Source organism: Oryctolagus cuniculus, chromosome 6 (assembly GCF_051225735.1).
Source record: "Oryctolagus cuniculus isolate XC-2025 breed Fujian yellow rabbit chromosome 6, ASM5122573v1, whole genome shotgun sequence".
In the NCBI taxonomy this organism is placed as follows: Eukaryota; Metazoa; Chordata; class Mammalia; order Lagomorpha; family Leporidae; genus Oryctolagus; species Oryctolagus cuniculus.
This window is the reverse complement of record NC_142872.1, coordinates 129,759,707-129,779,056: the sequence shown is the minus strand read 5'-3', so window position 1 is coordinate 129,779,056 and position 19,350 is coordinate 129,759,707. Positions and strand designations below refer to the sequence as shown.

Below are 19,350 nucleotides of genomic sequence, written 5' to 3'. Positions count from 1 at the left end.
GGTTTTAAGAAATTTAGAAAGTCATGTAACCAAATGTTCTGGATCTTAGTTTGGGTAGTAGATTTAATGGATGCTCATTTTATTATTATGCTTTTACACATAAACACACTCTTTTGTATGGATCAAAATTATAATGATGAAAGAAAATATTTTTAAAAATAACAAGGGCAGGCATTTAGCTGAGCAGTTAGGATGCCAGTTGGCACACCCATGTTCCATATCAGAGGAGCTTGCCAGTATTGCCAGCTCTGGCTCCTGACGCCAGTGTCCTATTAATGCAGACCCTAGTAGGAGGTGGTGATGGCTTAAGTGGAATGTGTTCCTAGCTCCTACCTTCAACCTGGCCATTGGGGGCATTTGGGGAAAGAATCAGCAAATGGAAGTGCTCACTCTCGCTCTTGCTCTCTCTGTCTCATCTTCTTAAATAAATAAGAAGAGAGGCCGGCGCCGCGGCTCACTAGGCTAATACTCCGCCTTGTGGCGCCGGCACACCGGGTTCTAGTCCTGGTCGGGGCACCAGATTCTGTCCTGGTTGCCCCTCTTCCAGGCCAGCTCTCTGCTGTGGCCAGGGAGTGCAGTGGAGGATGGCCCAAGTCCTTGGGCCCTGCACCCCATGGGAGACCAGGGGAAGTACCTGGCTCCTGCCATCAGATCAGCGCGGTGCACCGGCCGCAGCGCACCAGCCGCAGCGGCCATTGGAGGGTGAACCAACGGCAAAGGAAGACCTTTCTCTCTCTTTCTCTCTCTCTCTCTCACTGTCCACTCTGGCTGTTAAAAAAAAATAAAAAAATAAAAAATAAATAAATAAGAAGAGAATTCTTGAAAATTCCACCCAAATTGTACAGAGATAGGTATGCATTAGATGTATATCAAGTCCTCATGTGTTTCCAATGTCCTAGACAACAGTAAATGCCTTAATACATATGAAATACTACATAAGCATAAAGGTACATAGCAAATCTTACAGTTAGCTATATGATAGCTTGTTTTCTGATACAGATTTGCCTATGTCATATTTTAAAATATTAAATATAAAAAATATAACCATTAATGATCTTGTTTCCTGACACAAACAAAATCATGACACAGAAATGCAATTCATAAATGTTCCTTTTGAAATAGGCCAATTAGTAATCCTCTGCCTGCGGCGCCAGCACACCAGGTTCTAGTCCTGGTTGGGGCACTGGATTCTGTCCCGGTTGCCCCTCTTCCAGTCCAGCTCTCTGCTGTGGCCCAGGAGTGCAGTGGTGGATGGCCCAAGCGCTTGGGCCCTGCACCTGCATGGGAGACCAGGAGGAAGCACCTGGCTCCTGGCTTTGGATCAGCGCAGAGCGCCAGCCGTAGTGGCCATTTTGGGGGGTGAATCAACAGAAGGAAGACCTTTCTCTCTGTCTTTCTCTCTCACTGTCTAACTCTGCCTGTCAAAAAAAAAAAAAAAAAAAAAAAAAGAAAGAAAGAAAGAAAGAAATAGGCCAATTAGGCTGAGGCTGAGAATTTGAATGAGAGTATGAAATTAATGGGCAATCTAGGGCTGTTCAAAAACTCTTTCTATCTGCACTAATGAACTGGAAAACAAAGTAACATGTAGAAGACAATCTACTTGTTGAAAACTAAAACCATAAAAAAAACCAAAAGAAATATAAGATTTTAATGAAGAGATACCTAAGTAAATAGAATAAGACTATAAAAAGTAATATCTCATTTGTGCATGACACCACCTTACAAAAAGCCTCATCTAAGTGAGGATACAAGTATGTAATTTTTCATGTTTTTTAAGAAACATATATAATCATTACAACAAAAAATAATGTCATATACAGTAACAGTAAAAGACATAATAATTAAACAGTAGGATTATTTAGAATTGATGCAAAATAACAAAAAAAAACTCAAAAAATGCAAAAGAAAATTAGATATAGCAATAACCCCTAACATATAATAAACTGGAAGGCACTAAATTTCAGTTACACTTACTGAAAGATATTACATTACGTGAATTATAGGAATGAATTGTAGGTCACCTCATATTTTCTTTCATATTTATCCACATGAATTCAATCCTTAGGGTTTTAATCATTAGTTTTTAATTTTTTTCTATACTATCAATTCTTTCTTTTAACATAAAAGGCATACTTTATTGCACTTAAGTTATAAGAAAATAAAATGTCTAAGAATATTAAACCATAGACACAATCTCTTAAAAGGTTGTTCTCCATCCCATCAGGTTGTTACATAACTAAAATTAATCAACTTGAATCTGATTATTTTAAATCAGACTATAAATAAAGCAAAAATAAACAGGAGGAGGAAAAATGATCACTTAGGAGACAGTGTTAAACCACTTTTACAGTTCAGCTTGAGTTTTAGCTCTTGGAGAATGAAGCAAATCATTTGTGTTTTTCCTTTTCATTAGTTTGCACGTGATAACTTTTTTATATTTTCTGCTTTATCAGTTACTCAGAAAAAAAAAGAGTTGTTTTCCCAAGTAGTGTAATTAACTCATTTAATAAAGATAAATAAAGCCACACATCACTTCAAATCACTTTGAAACGACATTCAGAGCCATTAAATATAGTGCATGATTTCTAATCTGCACTATGATTCCTTATCTTAAACAATGATATTACATTATCACATCATTCAATTCTCTGCCTAAAGGGTCTAAATATATCCTCATAGAACTGGCTAAAATCTCAAATGCTACATATCCTTGAGAACTTTATGAATATCACATATTTTCTTCTGTTTTTGTTTCTAGTTAATACTCCTTTCTTTCTTTCTTTTCTCTTCTTCCCTTCCTTTCTTTCTTTCTCTTTTTTTTTCTTTTTCTTTTTTTTTTTTTTTTTTAGACAGGCAGAGTGGCAGGAGCCAGGCGCTTCTCCTGGTCTCCCATGGGGTGCAGGGCCCAAGTACTTGGGCCATCTTCCACTGCACTCCCTGGCCACAGCAGAGAGCTGGCCTGGAAGAGGGGCAACCGGGACAGAATCCGGCACCCCGACTGGGACTAGAACCCAGTGTGCCGGCGCCACAAGGTGGAAGATTAGCCTAGTGAGCCACGGTGCCAGCCAATACTCCTTTCTAATAATGACAAGTAATAATGACAAGTAATTGGTATTTCCCTCCATAGCAAATTATATTACTTGGAATGACTTAAGGAGTTAAGATACCACTTGGGACACCTACATCCCATATCAGAGTCCCTGTGTTTGAGCCATGGCTCTGCTCCTGATTCCAGAATCCTGCTAATGCACACCCTGGGAGACAGCAGGTGATGATTCTGGCAGTTGGGTCCCTGAGACCCATGTGGGAGACCCAGATTGAGTTTTTGGCACCTGGATTTAGCCTGAGGCAGCAGTTGTGGACATTTAGGGAGTGAACAAGCAGGTCTAAGATTCTTCTCCACCCCACTCTGTTTTTAAAATAAGTATAATAAATTTTAAAAATTAAATTATGTTTCTTTAAATTATTGGAACTGTACCATCTATGATTCATTCAGAAATGAACAGGGATTTCCCAGAGGCCCAGTATTCACAGATTCAGGATCATCAACTATTACCAAAGACAATAATCCTGTTACACTTGACGAGGAAACAATCAACAAATCAGTTTAACTGACGTATTTTAAACAGCAATTCTTCTTCTAAGCAGGTTGTTAAGACATGTACAAATCAACCAGTTCTGACTAAATATCTAATCATGAACTCTGTGAGAAAGGCAGAGAGTCAACTAAACTGAATTAAAAAAAAAAAAAAAACTTTTATTCTATCCTTCTAAATAATAAAGAGCTAATTGTAACTTCTGGTGAACTAAATTTTTAAGATAATCAAAATTATCATTTCATTCATCAAAGAGAAGCTGTAATTTTGACAGCCTCTTACAATTAAATAACTTTTGTATGTTTTATTTTAGGCTATTTTATAAGGGTACTATTTCTATATTTAATTAATAACATACAAATACATGAGAATAAAAATGAAATATATCATATCAAAGACAGGTAGCATGCAATTCTACAAACAGACTCACGTAAGAAAAATATACCTGCCATCCCTGTGATGATGTTCAATGGTCTGACTGTATCTGGAGCAAGGTAGAGTAAGAAAATGACTGCAAGCATGGCAGAAACAAGAATATAAATGAGGCTCAGGAAAGAAGTGGAAAGGTATAGTTTAATTTTAAAAGTGAAGTTCAAAAAGATAAGCAGGTAGTAAGCAAGCAAAAGAAAATTGCAACTGAAAAGTTTGTCCCTCTCTCCCAGTATCATCTGTAATATGGCAGTGCTAAAGCTTAAAATACTCCAAATTATCTAAAATAAAATATAATAAAAATGTAGCACTTAGATTTTTAAAATGTATTTCAAAATAAAAACCCTACAACTATCACTCAAACATCATCAGAACTACTTAGAAAATGTTATAGAATACAGATGCTTTCCTATTTTTTGGAGAAGTGGGAAGAAAAAAAGAATAAAATAAAAATAAGTTTAAGAAAAATAAGAAGTGATTTCTAATACTTATAGCACTTTGGAGATTTTATAAGATAACTTTCTTTTTAATCACTAATAATTAAAAGTTACTCTAAGGAGTTTTAAAATTCCATTTAATAAAGAATGAGCTGGTTTTACTTATTATTTATTAACCATATTTATTACATTTATTTGAATGTTACCCATATTCCATGCAGTTTGTTATACATTAATTACATTTATTATTATATAATTATTGACTACATTTCATGTCTTATGAATACCATAAGGAATTAAAGCAGCACCCTGACTTTTTCATATTTGTAGTTGAATCTTTTCTTTCCATAGCATTAATTTAAATTTTTTCCATTTTCTTAAAATCTTTCATGCCAAAACACTTAATCTGAATGATGATAATCATGTTTCAATGAACAATGGAAACGCACCCTGGACTCTCTCAACTTGGGTTGCTGACAATCCCTGATGTTACTGTGCTGCTATCTATTTCTCTCTTTGTGTCAATTAATATCTGATTTTCTATAATTCAGGTGCTCCAACTTTTGGCACTTGTATATTTGTGTTTGTGCCCTCTTCATTAGCTGAGCTATTTTTCATAAGAAATAACCTTCCAAAAACATAATGGTAGCTTTGGGATCCGCAAGGAGAGAAGGCCCACACTTCCAGGAATGGAGAGTCCCCACCCACACTTCCGTGAACGAAAAGTCCTTGTCAAAGTCCCCATGGGTGCCTAAAGGTCAACCAATGAGGATCAGACCCGCCTCAACCTTTTACCCTCATGCCCTGTATCTACAAAAGGAGCCTTCCCAACCTCTGACACACGACTTCCCTGGCCCCTGCTCTGTTGGGACCAATGAACCTCGCCTGGGAGCAGAATCCCAATAAAAGCTTGTGAATTAATTGATTCATCTGGCTGGGAAGATTTGTTACCTGCCAGAAACCTTGTAGATGGTGCCAAAACCCAGGAGCTGAGGGTACGTGCCTCCCCTTTCCAGGTTCAAGGCCCCTCGCTCCCTGAAACTGTCTGGTGCCCCAGGCTGACTGCGGACCACACTCAACCAACTATAAGTAACTACTCCCCTACTTTCCCTCCCTCCTCTGGGTTGGCCAAGTCTCTGCAATCTCCGGCCAGCCTCACCATCCAGACAGGGACCTGTTATTCCAAGTCGTGCGCGTGTAGGCCCTGTTCTCTGCTTAGCTTCCCAGCAGCTGTGGAGAGGTCCTAGCTGCTAGCTTGGTCCTGTTGAGGATTGACCTCATATCCGTCTACTGAAGTTTTGGACAGGGGATACTTTGCCCAATTTCCAGTAGATCCCAGGCTGCCAGGGAGACCATGGGATCTGGCCAATCCCGAGGGTGGGATTCAAAATGCCCTTGGGCCTACCAGAAGACTGGTTAAAGAAATTATTGTATATGTATTCTATAGAATACTATACAGCAGTAAAAAAAAAAATGAAATCCAGTCATTTGCAACAAAATGGAGGAATCTGGAAAACATCATGCTGAGTGAAATAAGCCAGTCCCAAAGGGCTAAATATCATATGTTCTCCCTGATTGGTGACAACTGAGCACATAAAAGAAAACCTGTTGAAGTGAAATGGACACTATGAGAAACAATGACTTGATCAGCCCTTGTCTTGACTGTCAAGGAACAACATACTATTTTATTCCTTTTAGTATTTTTTTTTTGTTTTGTTCCACTTAATACCATTGGTTGAACTCTTTAATTAATACACAATTATCCTTAAGTGTTTAAAATTAACTGGAAAGTGATCTCTGTTAAATATAAGAGTGGGAATAAGAGAGGGAGGAGATATACAGTTCAGCAAATGCTCACTCAGACTTACCTCCAATGGTAGAGCTAGAAATGTGCCAGGAGATTCCAATTCAATCCCATCAAGGTGGCATATACCAATGCCATCTTACTTGTTAAAGTGATAAGTTTAAGTACATAATTGATCAAAAAGATAGGTTAAGTGTCAAAGAGATTACACAAATAAGACCAGTATCTGCAAATGATGAATGACAGAATTAAAAGGGAGAGAATGATCCTATGGGGGAAACAGGATACACAGCAGACTCATAGAGTGGCAAATGCCCTAAATAGCACTCAGGCCTCAGAATCAGCCCTTAAGGCATTTGGATCTGGCTGAAGAGCCCATGAGAGTATTTCAGGCATGGAAAGCCAAGACACTGGTTTAAGAAAAAAAAAAATCACCATCTGAATGAAAGATCTCAGTGGAAAGAATGGGCCATCGGAGAAGGAGGCACCTTTCTCTGAAGAGAGGAAGGAACTTCCACTTGGATATGGCCTTGTCTAAATAAGATCAGAGTTGGTGAACTCAAGAGGCTTCCATAGCCTTGGCAGCTCATGACAAGAACCTTGGGTGATTACTGACGTCATAAATAAGAGTGTCAATTCTTAAATCAACAACGGGAGTCACTGTGCACCTGCTCCCCATGTAGGATCTCTGTCCTTAATGTGTTGTACTATGAGAATTAATGGCAAAACTACTACTCGAACAGTACTCTATATCTTGTGTGTCTGTGTGGGTACAGTCTGTTGAAATCTTTACTTAGTATATACTAAGATGATCTTCTGTATATAAAGATAATTGAAAATGAATCTTGATGAAGAATGGAATGGGAGAGGGAGTGGGAGATAGGAAGATTGCAGGTGGGAGGGAGGTTGTGGGAGAAAAAGCCGCTACAATTCTAAAGTTGCACTTTGTAAATTTATATATATTAAATAAAAACTTAAAAAAAGATTAGAAACAATAACCAACAGTTAAATACTTTTAAAAGGAATAGATTTTTCTCTGAAAACTTCTTTACATTAACATAAAAGGTGTAAAATTCAAAGTTTGTTCAAACTTGTAGAATCATAAAATATATATTATCATATATATATCGTATGATATCATATATAAATATATTGTAATATTTTCCTGAGTTTTGTAATTAATTTTATCATTGTAAATCCCAAGAAAACTTTAACCAAGAATCATTTTCATCAAGCATTAATTTGTTTTATTTCTCTTTCCATCTCTAGTCACCTTAGTTCTTATCCCTTTAACCATTTTATACTTCTTCATTGAACCATGCTTACTTATTTTTCTTCCAAAATTAATAGACATCATAAAAACTGGACAATAACTATGCATAATAAAAACTGCATTTAGTCAAATATGCTTAAAATTTTAAAAATAACCTGAGCAGAGCATTTATTCATTATAAAAGAAAAATGGAAAACAAACATACACAAAATTTTAAAAAGTAAAAAAGTGAAGGTGAATAGTCTAAGAATCATGATCGAAAAATGTTACAACTGAGAGAACTGACTTAGATTAGTAATTTAATTTTGAGACACACTTTGATAGTTATGTAACACAATATTTAAAGGCAACACAAAATCATAATGATCAATCCACTATATTAAATTAGATTTAATGTTCCCTTTTAAAAACCATCAATCACACAAAAAAAGACTGCAAAAAGAGAAAATAAAATATCCCATACTGCAGTTTTTGAAAGATGCTTCCAATAACCCCAAAGTAATTCAAAAGGTTCTCTGTGTCTTCAGTACTATCAGTATTTCGTTCACTTGATGGTTCCCATGATATATTTAATACAACTTAATTATGTTAAAACATGTTGTTGGAAAGTAATGTTATATCATTTTTGTAAAGAGAATCCTCTTTTCATACTTTTTCTACAATTTAAAATTTGCAGAGACAAGTCTGAGACTCCTTCACAACTGACAACTGACTGAAAGGATCAAAGAGACCATTATCTTTAATGGTTTACAAAATAATTTATCATCTATTACTGTTAATTTTTTTAATGCTAAAAGTAAACTCCATGGAAATAAATGTACTCAATATATTTGGCTTCTGTGATAAACAAAAAATGCAAACTGCAGGATATCTCTGATATATATTTTTTTAGAAATATTACTAATGAGGTACAGTGTGTTGAGCTGCCACTTGGGATGCCCACATCCTATATCCAAGTTTGAGCCCTAGGTTACTCTATCTATATATCTCTAGCTCTAGCTCTAACACTAGTTCTAGTTCTAGCTTTGTCTCTGCCTGGCTCTTCCTCTCTATCACGCTGCCTTTCAAATAAATAAGTCTTTAAAAAATACTATTTAATACTCTATTCTAATAGTAAATTAAGTTATGTAAACAGAAAGCTCTTACAAGTATTTTTAATACTAAAGTTATACAGTCTAGCCTAGGAAAATGATATTCCTTGTTGTACTCATTCCCATCCTTTACCAGAGAAACAAAGCACAAAAGGGAGATGAGGGTAACAGAGGTTGATGAAAAAGGTCTGGATAACTCATTACATTAACAAATACCCCCTGTTCTCAGGTTTCTGGAGTACCTACAAAGAATTCATTTTATTTTCAGAATAAAGTAGAATTTATACTAATGTAACAGAGTGAGATATGTAGAGAAATAAAGATCCAATAAAATTTTGACGTATGAGGCTGGTTTCTTGTGATATAGCTGGTACACCAACATCCCATATGGGCACCAGTTCATGTCCCAGCTGCTTCACTTACAATCCAGTTCCCTGTTGATGTGCTTGAGTAAAAAAGACGGCACAAGGGTTTGGGCCTGTGCCACCCATGTGGTTGACCCGGATGAAGTTCCTGGCTCCAGGTTTTAGTCCAGCCCAGCCCTGGTAGTTGTGGCTATCTCCGAAGTGAACCAGTGTATGGAAAATTCTCTCTCTCTCTCTCTTTCTCTCTCTGACTTTAAAATAAATAAGTAAATATTGAAAAAAACCACCTTTTGGAGAACAGCATTGTGGCATACCACATAAACTGCCGCCTACAGTGCAGACATCCTATATGGCTGCTGGGTAAAGTCCTGGCTGGTCCACTTCCAATCCAGCTACCTCTAATGCACCTGGGAAAGCAGCAGAGGATGGTCCAAGTGCTTGAGGTCCTGCACCTATGTGGGAGATGTGGAAGAAGCCCCTGGTTCCTGATTTCAAATTGGGGCATCTCTAGGCATTGCTGCCTTTTTGGGAGTGAATCAGTGACTGGATGATCTCTCTCTCTCTCTCTCTCTCTCTCTGTCTCTCCTTCCCTCTCTCTTTCTCTAATTCTGCCTCTCAAATAAGTAATATTTTTTTAAAAAAACCTTTTTGACATATAATTATTTTTATATTACCCACAAAATAGAATATGAAAATTAATCTATTTTCCTATGCCACTCAAGTTTAAACAAGTACTGTAAATTAAGATTAAGTAGTTAGGGATGGCATTGTGTCACAGAGACTTGAGCGGCACTGCCATGTACGAACACTGGTTTGAGTCCCAGTTGCTCCACTTCCAATCCAGCTCCCTGCTAATGTGCCTGGTAAGGTAACTGAAGATGGACCAAGTACTTGGAACCCTGCCAAACATGGAACACCAGGATAGAATTCCAGACTCCTGGCTTTGGCCTGGCACAATCTGGGTTGTTGTGGACATTTGGGGAGTGAGCCAGTGGAGGGAAGATGTCTCTCTCTCCCTCTCCCTCTCCCTCTCCTTCTCTCTCTCCCTCTGTGTGTGTGTGTGTGTGTGTGTGTGTGTGTGTTTCCCTCTCTCTCTGGAACCCTGCTTTTCAAATAGATAAATCTTTAAAGAAAAAAATCAAATAGTATTATTTTTCATCCAATACAGTTAGTGAAAAAGCCATTGTATTCTGCATATTTTCTGATCACAATGGAATGAAGCTGGCAATTAACAATTCAAGAATCTCTAGGACCAGCACTCTGGTATAGTGGCTTAAGCCTCTGCCTATAGTGCCAGAATTCCAGTTCTAGCTCATTATTTCTGATCCTGGGAAAGCAGTGGAGGATGGTCCAAGTATTTAGGCCCCTGCAGCCACATGGAAGAGCCAGAAGAAACTCCTGGCTCCTGGCTTCAGAATGGCCCAGCTCCGGTCATTATAGGCATTTGGGGAGTGAACCAGTGGATGAAAGACCTCTGTCTCTGTCTCTGATTCTCTCTCCCTCCCTCCTTCCCTCCCTCCCTCCCTCTCTCTCTCTCTCTCTGAAATTCTGTCTATCAAATAAATAAATAATTAATTAAAAAAAAGAATCTCTAGAACATATGCAAACACATGGATACTGAACAACATGCTCCTGAATGAACAGTGGGTCACAGAAAAAAATCAGAAGAGAAATAAAAAAACTTCCAGAGATGAATGAAGCTGACAATACAACATATTAAACTTACAGGATACACCAAAAGCAGTGTTAAGAGGGAAGTTGGTGACTACATCAAGAAATTGGAAAGGCACAAAATAAATGAACTATCAATTTATCTTAAGGACCTAGAAAAACAACAACAAAACCCAAAATTAGTAGGAGAAAAGAAATATTTAAAATTAGGGAATAAACAAAATTGAAACAAAAAAATACAAAAGATTAGTGAAATGAAGAGCTGGATTTTTTGAAAAAAATTAAAAAATGATATACTATTGGTTCAACTAACCAAAAAAAAAGAGGAAGAATACCCAAATGAATAAAATCAGAGATGAAAGAAGTAAAAACAGATAAAACAGAAATAAAAGATCACTAGGAATTACTACAAAGAACTGTATGTGAACAAATTGGGAAACTGAGAACAAATGGATAGATTCCTAGACACATGCAACCTACCAAAATAGAACCATGAAGATACAGAAAACCATTACAGACCAATCATCAAGATGGAGATTGAATCAATAATAAAGACCATTCCAACAAAGAAAAGCCCATTGGCTTTACTGTTGAATTCTACCAGGCATTTAAAGAAGAATTAATTCCAATTCTTCTCAAGCTATTCAAAATCCTCCAAAATTCCCTCTAGAAAAAGATACAACCTAAACTAAAAAAAATACAACAGAGAAAGAGAACTATAGAACAAATTCCCTGATGAACATAGATGTAACAATCTTCAATAAAATAATAGCCAATCAAATCCAACAACACATCAGAAAGATCATTCACCCACACCATGTGGGATTTATACCTGGTATGTAGGGATGGTTTAATATTTGCAAATCAATTAATGTGATACATCACATCAACAAACTGAAGAACCAAAACCATATGATTATCTCAGTAGATGCAGAGAAAGCCACTGATAAAATACAGCATCCTTTCATGATGAAAACCTTAAGCAAATTGGGTCTAGAGGGAATATTCCTCAACACAATTGTAGCAATTTATGACAAAACCATAGCCAGTGTCTTACTGAATGGGCAAATATTGGAAGCATTACCCCAAAGATCTGAAACCAAACAAGGAAGCCCAATCTCACCATTACTTTTCAATAGAGTACTGGATGATTTAGCCAAAGACATTAGGCAAGAAAAAGAAATCAAAGGTATACAAATTGGAAGGCAGGAAGTCAAACTATCCCCATTTTCAGATGACATGATTTTATATATAGGGGATCCAAAAGACTCCACCAAGAGAGTACTGGAATGCATAAGAGTTTGGTAAAGTGGCAGGATATAAAATCAACATATAAAAACCAATAGCCTTTGTAAACACAGATAATGCCATGGCTGAAAAAGAAATTTTAAGATCAATTGCATTCACAATAGCTACAAAACTTTAAATATCTTGGAATAAATTTAACCCAGGATGTCAGTAACTTCAATGAAAAATATTATGAAGCACAAAAGAAAAAAATAAAAGAAGCCAAATATTGGAAGAATCTTCAATGTTCTAGGATTGGAAGAATCAGTATGATCAAAATGTCCATACTACCAAAAGCAATTTACAAATTCAGTGCAATTTCCAATAAATCAAAATGCCAAGGACATTCTTCTCAGATCTAGAAAACACAATGCTGAAATTCATATAGAAACAAGAGACCCCAAATAGCTAAATCAATCTTATACAACAAAAATAAAGTGGGAAACATCACAGTACCAGATTTCCATACATATTACAGGGCAGTTGTAATCAAAACAGCCTTGGCCAGCGCCGCGGCTCACTAGGCTAATCCTCTGTCTGCAGTGCCAGCACACCAGGTTCTAGTCCCGGTTGGGCTGCCGGATTCTGTCCCGGTTGCTCCTCTTCCAGGCCAGCTCTCTGCTGTGGCCCAGGAATGCAGTAGAGGATGGCCCAAGTGCTTGGGCCCTGCACCCCATGGGAGACCAGGAGAAGCACCTGGCTCCTGGCTTCAGATCAGCATGGTGCACCAGCCGCAGCGCACAGGCCACAGCAGCTACTGGCAGGGTGAACCAATGGAAAAAAGGAAGAACTTTCTCTCTGTCTCTCTCTCTCACTGTCTAACTCTGCCTGTCCAAAAAAAAAAAAAAAAAAAAAAATCCAGCCTGGTACCTGCAAAAAGAAACCAAGATGGGAAGTCCATTGGAACTGAATAAAAACTCCTGATATCAATCCACACATCTACAACCAAGTATCTTTGAAAAAGGAAATAAAGTCAATCCCCGGAAGCAAAGATAGTCTCTTCAACATATACTGCTGCAAAAACTGGATCTCTGCATGCAAAAATATGAAGTAAGGTTCCTAGCAAACATCTTACACAAAAATCCACTCAAAATGAATCAAAGTCCTAAATCTATGACCCAATACCATCAAATCATTAGAGAATATTGGGGAAAACCAGCAATATGTTGGCATAGGCAAAGACTTCTTGGAAAAGAACCCTGAAGCACAGGCAATCAAAGCCAAAATTAACATATAAGATCACATCAAATTGAGAAGCTTCTGCACTACAAAAGAAACACTCAACATTGTGAAGAGGCAACAGACAGAATGGGAGAAAATATTTGCAAACTATGCAACTGATAAAGGATCAATATCCAAAATCTATACAGAGCTCAAGAAACTCAACAATAAAACAACAAACAATCCAGTTAAGAAATGGACATTTTTCAAAAGAGGAAATTCAAATGGCAAGCAGATACATGAAAAAATGCTAAGAATCATTAGCCATTAGGAAAATGCAAATCAAAACCACATGTGATTTCACCTTACCCCAATTAGAATGGATTTTATACAGAAATCAACAAACAACAAATGCTGGCAAGGATGTGGGGAAAAAGGTATCCTAATATACTCTTGGTGGGAATGTAAACTAGTAAAGCCATTGTGGAAGACAGTATGGAGATATCTCAGCAATCTGAATACAGACCTACCATATGCCCCAGCCATCCAACCACTGGGAATTTACTCAAGGGAACTGAAGTGAGCATATGAAAGAGTTAGCTGTACCCCATGTTTATTGCAAGTCAATCCACAATAGCTAAAATATGGAATCAACCCAGATGTCTATGAAGTGAAGACTGGACAAAGAAATTATGGTATGTGTTCACCATTGAATACTACATAATGGTAAAAAAAAATAAGAAATCCTGTCTTTTGCAACAAAATGGATGTAACTGGAAACCCTTATACTTAGTGAAATAACCCAGTCTCAAAGGGACAAATATCATATGTTCTCCCTGATCTGTGGTAACTATAGAGTACATAAAAGAAAATCTATAGAAGTGAAACTGGCACTTTGAGATGCAATGTTTTTGAACAGCCCTTGTCACGACTACTGTGAAACAGTTTATTTTTTTTTTTTCATACTATTTGTTGAACTCTTTACTTAGTATAGGGTTTATCTTAGGGCCATAAAGTTAATTGCAACTGCATCCTTGTTAAAAATTAAAAAATAATACACAGTTATTCTTAGGTGTTGAAACTTAACTGAAAAGTGATTGCTGTTATATAAGAGAGGGAATAAGAGAGGGAAGAGATGTGCAATTCGGGACATGCTCAAGCTGACTTGCCCCAAACGGCAGAGTTAGAAACATACCAGGGGAGATCTCCGCGAGTGAGATCCCAGTGGAAAGAACAGGTCATCAAAGAAGGAGGTACCTTTCTCTGAAGGGAGGAGAGAACTTCCACTGTGACTACGACCTTATCTAAATATGATCAGAGTCGGTGAACTCAAAAGACTTCCATAGCCTTGGCAGCTCATGACAAGAGCCTAGGGTGATTACTGATGCCATAAACAAGAGTGTCAATTTGTTAAGTCAACAACAGGAGTCACTGTGCACTTACTCCTCATGTAGGATCTCTGTCCTTAATGTGCTGTACATTGTGATTTAATGCTATAACTAGTACTCAAACAGTATTTTTCACTTTATGTTTCTGTGTGCATGCAAACTGTTGAAATCTTTATTTTATATATGCTAAACTGATCTTCTGTATATAAAGAGAATTGAAAATGAATCTTGATATGAATGGAAGGGGAGAGGGAGTGGGAAAGGGGAGGGTTGCGGGTGGGAGGGAAGTTGTGGCGGGGGGAGCCATTGTAATCCATAAGCTGTACTTTGGAAATTTATATTCATTAAACAAAAGTTTAAAAAAAAAGAACACTAAGGCCGGCGCCGCGGCTCACTAGGCCAATCCTCCGCCTAGCGGCGCCGGCACACCGGGTTCTAGTCCCGGTTGGGGCGCCAGATTCTGTCCCGGTTGCCCCTCTTCCAGGCCAGCTCTCTGCTGTGGCCAGGGAGTGCAGTGGAGGATGGCCCAGGTGCTTGGGCCCTGCACCCCATGGGAGACCAGGATAAGTACCTGGCTCCTGCATCGGATCAGCGCGGTGCGCCGGCAACAGCGTGCTGGCCGCGGCGGCTATTGGAGGGTGAACCAACGGCAAAAAGGAAGACCTTTCTCTCTGTCTCTCTCTCTCACTGTCCACTCTGCCTGTCAAAAAAAAAAAAAAAAAAAAAAGAACACTAAAACAGCAGAAATGGACATTTATTTTTGGTGATTCTCCATTACATTGATCATCTGCTCTCCTCTTACCCACTCAACCTGCCTTCATCTGTCAGACACATGCAAAGACTCTAGTAAAGGAACTTATGTTAAGACATAAATATCTAATGAAGCTTAACTGTTAAGACATTCATGTAAACACTACTTAAGGAAAAGAAAAAAATGCTACAGAGGGAGCTTGGGGCCCTAGAGAGCAGGTGACAAAAGAAGAGTTTGATGGAAAGTAGAGGCCTTGAGTTTCTGAAGCGCTGCTTTGTGGACAGCAGTCAAGTACACTGGTAATGATACAAACACATGCCCACTGCCAGGCACAGCCACGCCTATTGACCAGAATTTTCCTCCAGTGTCCACACTTCCTCCAATCACAGCAGTATCAAGAATATTTTTTTCCATAGTATTGGAGGATAACAATGGCAAAGCCTAAGCTATCTTTACTTTTTTTGGAGCTTTCTGAGTAGTAAACTTAGGAGTAAAAAAAAAATTAAAAAATAAGAATGGTATAGAAGAGGAAAGAGGAAGAAGGGTAGGATTGCCAGCCGGAGAGATGACAGGGTGGGAAAAATCACTATTGTCCTAAATTTGTATATATCAAAAGCATGAAGTATTAAAAGGTTTCTTGGTAAACAAAAATTACAAGGAAAAACGTTATGAAGGAAAAAAAGCCACTGTATTCACACACAATTTGCTAACACACATATCCCCAATTCTTCATTCTTTATGCTGGGTCTCTATGATATATAGAGATATTCTGTTCCTTTATGTTTGCTCTTCTTCTGAATATGCATCCCTAGTTTTTAAGGTACAACTCATATCCCACATTCTCTATAAAACTTTTTTTAAAAAACTCTTCAATTGATTGATTTCTTTGATTTTGGTTATTGGTTTGTTTTGTTTAATGACTGTGCAGTCTAAATGTAAGTTATTTGGAAAACAAAAGATTCTTTCCAAATATTAAGGGTAGCACATGTATTTTGAATACATCCTATATAGTTATAGTCACTGGCTCAATCTTATAAAGTTGGTATTAATATTATAATTATTGAAATCAAGTATCAGAATAATTCTCATAAAACTACATTTAGCTAGATTTAAAAATCCTAAATTCAAAACCAATAGCACTTGATTCCAAATCACGTGATTGAATAATATACTAGTCTATTCAAATGCATATATTCTTACTAACAATAAAGTCAGAATATCTCTTAAAATACCTAAATTATACTTACTATTCCAAGGCAGATTCTCAGTTGAGCTTTTTAATCAGTGGTGCTGATTGACTATAAAATGCTATTCAAAAAAATTCACTGAAAAAGTTCTAGAGCATTCTTAGCTTCTAAATTGTACATTAAAGTGATAATGCCTTCACACTGATTTTATTACTGAAAATCTTTTAGAATGTTATGGTACAACAGAAATTAAGGAACTACTGCTTAATAACATTATAGATACATATAGGAATAATAGTGTACCTTTTGATTCCTCATCTAGTGAATAATTATTACAAAAACAATCAAAAATAATACCAGTAATTATTTTATATTTCTATTTAAATGAATTTCTGTTTTACTTTTTTCTAAAAGAACAAGGATAAGACAGCTCTGAATTAAGGGTAATTGTGATTCAGCAATCAACACTCTAAAAGAATAATGAAACCACATGGATTAATTTACCTAAAACTTTTAGAGATGAATGAGGTAAATTGTTTTAACATTTTGCCTAACTGATGTCATAAAGAAAAAAAGATATTTCAATTATAGACATAAATTTGAGTAGAAATAAATATGCATGCCACAGGATATCCCTGATATGACTATATTAACAAATATAAGTATTAATCATCTAGACTTTAACAGCAAATTTCATTGTTACCAAACCTATGTTCATTTCTTAAAATATTATGTGTTTGATATGATAGTAATTAGTTTTGTTTGTGAGTACAGTTATAAAGGTTAATTTTATTCTATTCCTTTCTATAAAATTTGGACCATAATCATTTGTCTTCAGAGAAAATGAAAGATCTATTTTTCATTGGAAGAAAACTTTATATAAGTTTAAGGAAGTTTAAAGTCATATCTGACTTTTCCATCATTCCCACTAACAAATCTTCAATGAACAAGAAGTTTATGACTTGCAATATAAATAATTTCCAGATATGACCAAGCTCATCAAAATGCTTACATAACCAACTGACCTAACATTGCTTTCTCCAATTCCTAATCTTGATAACATAGTTATCCTTCTTTCATCATTTTTGTTTTTGATAAGCACCACTTTTTATAGGTAGCATGTCTATAATTATCACTAAATTGGAGAGCACTACGAAAAGTTTCAGCTAATTAAAAAAACTACTTCAAAATGTGACACTGTCATTTATATTAATTTAATAACTTCATAATTCTTTTTAGAATTCAAGCACAAAAGTCAATTCTTTTTTGACACTACTGAACACTAAGATCGGGTCTATCTCTTCTTTTGGTGAAACATACTAAAACACAGAGACACTATAAGCATGCACTGAATAATACCCTTGATTTAGACACAACAACTAAATTTATACTGACAGTAATTTTTCACATAATTTCATTCCAAAGTTCTTGGTTTGGGAGTCATAAAAAAGACATCTGAATTCCCTCATTATATCATCATATTCTTTGAACAATAAATTAAGCTTTCTCTCCTAATCTCACATGCATTTGATAGTTTGGAGAAAATATCATAGCACTCATTTCATATGTAATGAATTAGAATGGATATGCTTTAATTTAAAAAAATAGTAGCAATTCATGTAATGCATTCTAATAGTTTCAAGTTTGTCACATTTAGTGAAGCAACTTCAGAGAATGCTTCCAAATATAGCAATCAACAAACATGATTGTTTAAGATGCTTAAAATGTTTACAGAAAGCCATGAGGAAAAACCTCTTTCATGAATCATGATAAATTGTTTCCTAAATAAGCTAGACTCTTTCTATATAAGAAAAGGCACACTGATTTCCTTGAGGAATGTAAAAGACTAAAATCTACTGTCCCAGAAAAATATTTTTATAAGTAATAATTGGTTATGAACAAGGTAAAATAATAAAACTTCAAAATTTTGTTACCAATGTCATTATAATCTTTTGCGCAAATTCACTTGCTAGTTTGATTTTAAAAAGGACCACAACTGCAAAAGCAAAATGTTTTTGTTTCTTCCTCACAAAAGAAAAGGTTGTGTGTGTGTGTATGTGTGTGTATGTGTGTGTGTGTGTATGTGTTTAACAATGTTGTAGTCCTAAGAAAGATTGTGGGCACTATAATGGAAAAATGTGGTTTTAGAAACTATGATAAAGGAATATCTAAAAACATTTCATGGTAACACCTTCCAGAAGACAGTAACTATAATAAGGACTAATAGTATATAATCATATTTACCTGTCTCTATCTGAAGAATAGTGGTCATCCATGACGCGATGTCTATCCATTCGGCTAATTGTATTATAATGTCCACTAGCTGTGCGGGTCCCTCGAAGTCCCAGTTCTACATTCCGACTAAAACAGCAATATCCATTAAATACCTTAGTAAGCCACGATAATATACAGTAGAAAATGAGGTTTATTAAAAAAAGAGAGTAGAAAAAGATAGCCACTGTAATGTCGAGTCAACCTTTTTTTGTGTGTACCCGTGGCTAATGGTGTGACTTTCATTAAGCAAGGAGATTGCTAGTATAATAGAAACACAACATTAAAAGGCCTAAATTAAGTATTATCAACAGGGATAAAAAAAGAATATCGCGGCCAGCGCTGTGGAGCAGTGGGTTAACACCCTGGCCTGAAGCACCGGCAACCCATATGGGCGCAAGTTCGAGACCTGGCTGCTGCACTTCCGATCCAGCTCTCTGGCCTGGGAAAGCAGTAGAAGATGGCCCCAACTCCTTAGGCACCTGCACCCGTGTGGGAGACCTGGAAGAAGCTCCTGGTTCCTGGCTTCAGATCAGCCCAGCTCCAGCCATTGTGGCCATCTGGGGAGTGAGCCATAGGATGGAAGACCTCTCTCTCTCTCTGCCTCTCCTCTCTCTGTGTAACTCTGACTTTTGAGTA

The 19,350-nt window shown here is 36.7% G+C and overlaps 1 protein-coding gene across 47 annotated transcripts in view; it reads right to left on the bottom strand.

The window, feature by feature from the left end:
* RIMS2 (regulating synaptic membrane exocytosis 2) overlaps positions 1-19,350 on the bottom strand; it is a 718,020-nt gene that overhangs the window by 244,153 nt on the left and 454,517 nt on the right. For 26 of the 47 annotated variants that reach the window (XM_051844697.3, XM_051844708.3, XM_089336437.1 and 23 more), the window contains one exon: positions 18,685-18,801. In XM_051844697.3, the coding sequence (XP_051700657.1) occupies positions 18,685-18,801 (117 nt within the window). Of the gene's footprint in view, positions 1-4,041; positions 4,108-18,684; positions 18,802-19,350 lie in introns of all 47 variants that reach the window. The other 21 variants (XM_089336449.1, XM_089336431.1, XM_089336432.1 and 18 more) reach the window with 1 other exon arrangement.